At 46.7% G+C, this 4,154-nt stretch overlaps 1 protein-coding gene across 1 annotated transcript in view; it reads right to left on the bottom strand.

The window, feature by feature from the left end:
• LOC106815272 (neuronal acetylcholine receptor subunit alpha-7-like) overlaps positions 1-4,154 on the bottom strand; it is a gene marked incomplete at its 5' end in the record, with an annotated part of 48,803 nt that overhangs the window by 14,603 nt on the left and 30,046 nt on the right. Inside the window, one exon of the mRNA XM_014819717.1 lies at positions 61-314. Within this exon, the coding sequence (XP_014675203.1) occupies positions 61-314 (254 nt within the window). The remainder of the gene's footprint in view (positions 1-60; positions 315-4,154) is intronic.

A 4,154-nucleotide genomic window follows, 5' to 3' on the forward strand; every position in this document is an offset into this window, starting at 1 on the left:
ACACACACACACACACACACACACACACACACACACACACGCACGTACATATACACGCACCTAGCAGTTTCCATTCTCCGTTCTCGACGAACTCCTTCGTGCTTCCTTCCGAATCCTTCTCGAACAGTTCCAGGTGGAAGCCGTTGTACGTCCACGAGCCAAACTTCATCTTGCATCGCTGCTCGTCGAACGGGAACCAGGCGATGTTGATCTTGCACGTGCTCTTGAAGATGCCCGGAGGCAAGTACGAGCAGTTTCCGTCGTGCGAGACGACGACGTTCGTCGGATATGTGCTGTCGAATCGCTCGTCGGCGCTGCAAGAGATACCTGCATATGTATACACCTGTATAGCGTCATACATGCGAACAGGTGCGGTGTTCGTGTACAACGTTACATAGACAAGTAGGTAATGTATACCTGTATACGATCATACATACAGGTAAGTAGTTTTTACCTGTATACGGCCGTACATACGGGTAGATAATGTATGCCTGTATACTATCACATATACAGGTAGGTAGTTTATACCTGTATACGGTCGTACATACGGGTAGATAATGTATACCTGTATACTATCCCACATACGGGTAGATAATGTATACCTGTATACTATCACACATACGGGTAGATAATGTATACCTGTATACTATCATACATACGGGTAGATAATGTATGCCTGTATACTATCACACATACGGGTAGATAATGTATGCCTGTATACTATCACACATACGGGTAGATAATGTATACCTGTATACTATCACACATACGGGTAGATAATGTATGCTTGAATACTATCATACATACGGGTAGATAATGTATACCTGTATACTATCATACATACGGGTAGATAATGTATGCCTGTATACTATCACACATACGGGTAGATAATGTATGCTTGAATACTATCATACATACGGGTAGATAATGTATACCTGTATACTATCACACATACGGGTAGATAATGTATACCTGAATACTATCATACATACGGGTAGATAATGTATACCTGTATACTATCACACATTCGGGTAGATAATGTATACCTGTATACTATCACATATACAGGTAGGTAGTTTATACCTGTATACGGTCGTACATACGGGTAGATAATGTATACCTGTATACGGTCGTACATACGGGTAGATATGTATACCTGTATACTATCATACATACGGGTAGGCACTGACGAATCGCTCGCCAACACTATAAACACGGAGCGTCTGACGTCATATACACCGGTTATAGGTCGCGTGGTTACATCCGCCCACTATTGTACAATATCTTACTCGCTCAATCACTCACTTGCTCACTTGCTCACCTGATCACTCACTCACTCACCAACTCACTCACCCACGCACCCACCCACTCACTCACTCACTTGAGTGAGTGAGTGAGTGAGTGAGTGAGTGAGTGAGTGAGTGAGTGAGTGAGTGAGTGAGTGAGTGAGTGTGAGTGAGTGAGTGAGTGAGTGAGTGAGTGAGTGAGTGAGCGAGTCAACTCACTCACCCACGCACTCACTCACTCACTCACTCACTCACTCATTCACTCACTCACTCACTCACTCACTCACTCACTCACTCACTCGCTCGCTCACTCACTCGCTCGCTCACTCACTCACTCACTCACTCGCTCGCTCGCTCACTCACTCACTCACTCACTCGCTCGCTCACTCACTCACTCACCCACTCGCAATTCGCTAATTAATTACCCCATTCATTGATCTACATATTTAATTAATACAGAACGTCTCTCAGCGTCGCTTTCGTCGTCGCCGACATCATGTGGTCTATGCTCCGGTGATGCGCCGACGTCTTTAATTTAAACGGATGAGTGTCGGCGCGTCTTTGATAGCCGACGCAATAATCATGCTCGGTAATTGCATCTTCGGAAAGCGGCCGAGACGCGTATGGTAATGCCGCCACGAATATCTCTACTGAGCCGCGCGTTTCGCTTTCCGTCCGATAGGAGGCGTGCATCGGAAAATCCACAGCGCGCGCGAAAAATTCTGGACCGGATTTAGCGTGGTATGCACCCGCCGTTATGATAAGCGACCCCCAGGGCCGTAGACTGCGGGGGGGGCAAGGGGGGCAGCTGTCCTCCTAGATTTTGGAGCAAAATTAAAAAAATTAATTGTTCTACTAAAGGAGAATTGTCGTAGTCTGAATGAAGGCTGTACATGTACTCAAAAGTGCCTCAAATACTATCTCCTGCGATCTACATTTTCAAAATTTTCTGTGGGAGGTCTCCCAGACCCCCACCTGTTTCTCACCCCTCTAAAAGATGTACTCTTTTAAATCCTGAATCCGCCACTGTCCCCCTAGAAATTTGCTCAGCCTATGACCCTGGACCCCTTTCTCCGCTGCGCATGCGCTCCTTCTTTCGTTTGCTTCTTTTCCCCCTTCTCTACTTTCCTCGCGTCCGCATCCGCTTCTTTCTTCTCCTTCATTTTTCTTTTTGTTCTCTTCCCCGAACTATCCCTTCTTCCTCTCCCCATTCCCTTTCTTCTTCTCCCCTTTCTTTTCCTCCTCCCCTTCTCCTTCCACTACAGTCACGGAATGCATAACCATCGCTCGTAGCGGCCGTAATATAGTGGGAACCCCATGCAGCGAGCGCGAGCGTGTTAGTAAACACGTCGCCGACGCGCGTCGACGGTAATCGGGTTTATCGGTGAATTATGTCTGGCCGCCGATTCTCCACGCGGCATTTTCCGTCGTCTGCGCACGTCCGCCGCGGTTACCATTGAATTACATATCGCGATGAGGATGTTACGTGACCCTGCAAATCCGAATCCTGAACCAAAACTTGCGACCAAAACTTTACACTAACCGACCCCTTAACCACAACCCTGATTTTCTAACCATAATGTAACCCTAACCTTAACACTAACCCTAACCCTAACGTTAACACTAACCCTAACGTTAACATTAACCCTTACCATAACCATATCCCCCGGCTCTGATGTGCTTTTCATCCTAATAACAATTCATTAATTCCGTTCTGCGATATCATTAACATCTCTAATTAATTCTAACGCCGAACACGAATCACGCGTGTCGTAGCGCGATACATGATAGTAGTTACACATACTACGGTATGTTGCTAGCCGTACCCGTTACGTCTATATAGCCTAGCCTGTATGCATGAATAATTATTCACATGGATATATATATTGATGATCGCCACCATGAATCTATCGCGCATGCGTGCAGACGCACCCGCGACTCTCGCCGTTAACAGATGCGTCTTCTTCTCTCTCTCTTCACATGCTTCACAGCGCAGACGAAGATTCTTCTCCCAAAGAAAAATTAGCAACGATTTTAAAAGCCGTGTCATGGCGGACAAAAGGTCAGAGTTGAAGGTCAAAGTCATCGCTGGTGATTCGATATGAAACCCGCCGACACCGCACGCCCCCGCACTCCTCCCTTACTCCCTCCTCTCACTCTCATCTCACTCACATCGAGATTAACCTCCGCGTGTATAGAGGGCGCCACTGTTGAGGCTCAAGCGCGGGAAATAATCGTCGTCGTTGCTATTGTTTTGCGATTTTTTCCTTGCTTCCGCGCGCGCGAGTTTAATTATGTGCGTCGCAGATTCCGGGGTACGGGTGTGTGTGTGTGTGTGTGTGTGTGTGTCTGTCTGTGTGTGTGTGCGTGCAAGTGTGTGTGTGCGTGCGTGCATGTGTGCGTGTGTGGAGTGCCAGTGTTGACGTATATACCTTTTGCGATAACGGACATCAAAGCGTCATCAGAAGAAAGCTGTCATGCGCTTCTATTCTGGTTATAGTGCGACCTCGGCGAATATCTACTATACCTGGGGTCCTGTTTCATTTAAACATCAACGGTCGTCATTGTTTTGATATTATATGTGTTACGCTACATTGGCGGTGCGCATTCGCTAATGAATACATTACCTTTCTACAAGCCGTCTAGCTAAAAGCCTTTTTAAGGTTGTATTTGATTTCCATGTAACTTTATTAGATATCGAAATACACGCGCGCATTTGCGCATACACCCAAACACACACACGCACAAACACACACACACACACACACACACACACACACACACACACACACACACACACACACACACACACACACACACACACACACACACACACACACACACACACACACACACACACACACACAC

This window comes from Priapulus caudatus, unplaced genomic scaffold (genome assembly GCF_000485595.1).
Source record: "Priapulus caudatus unplaced genomic scaffold, Priapulus_caudatus-5.0.1 Scaffold1077, whole genome shotgun sequence".
Classification (NCBI taxonomy): Eukaryota; Metazoa; Priapulida; class Priapulimorpha; order Priapulimorphida; family Priapulidae; genus Priapulus; species Priapulus caudatus.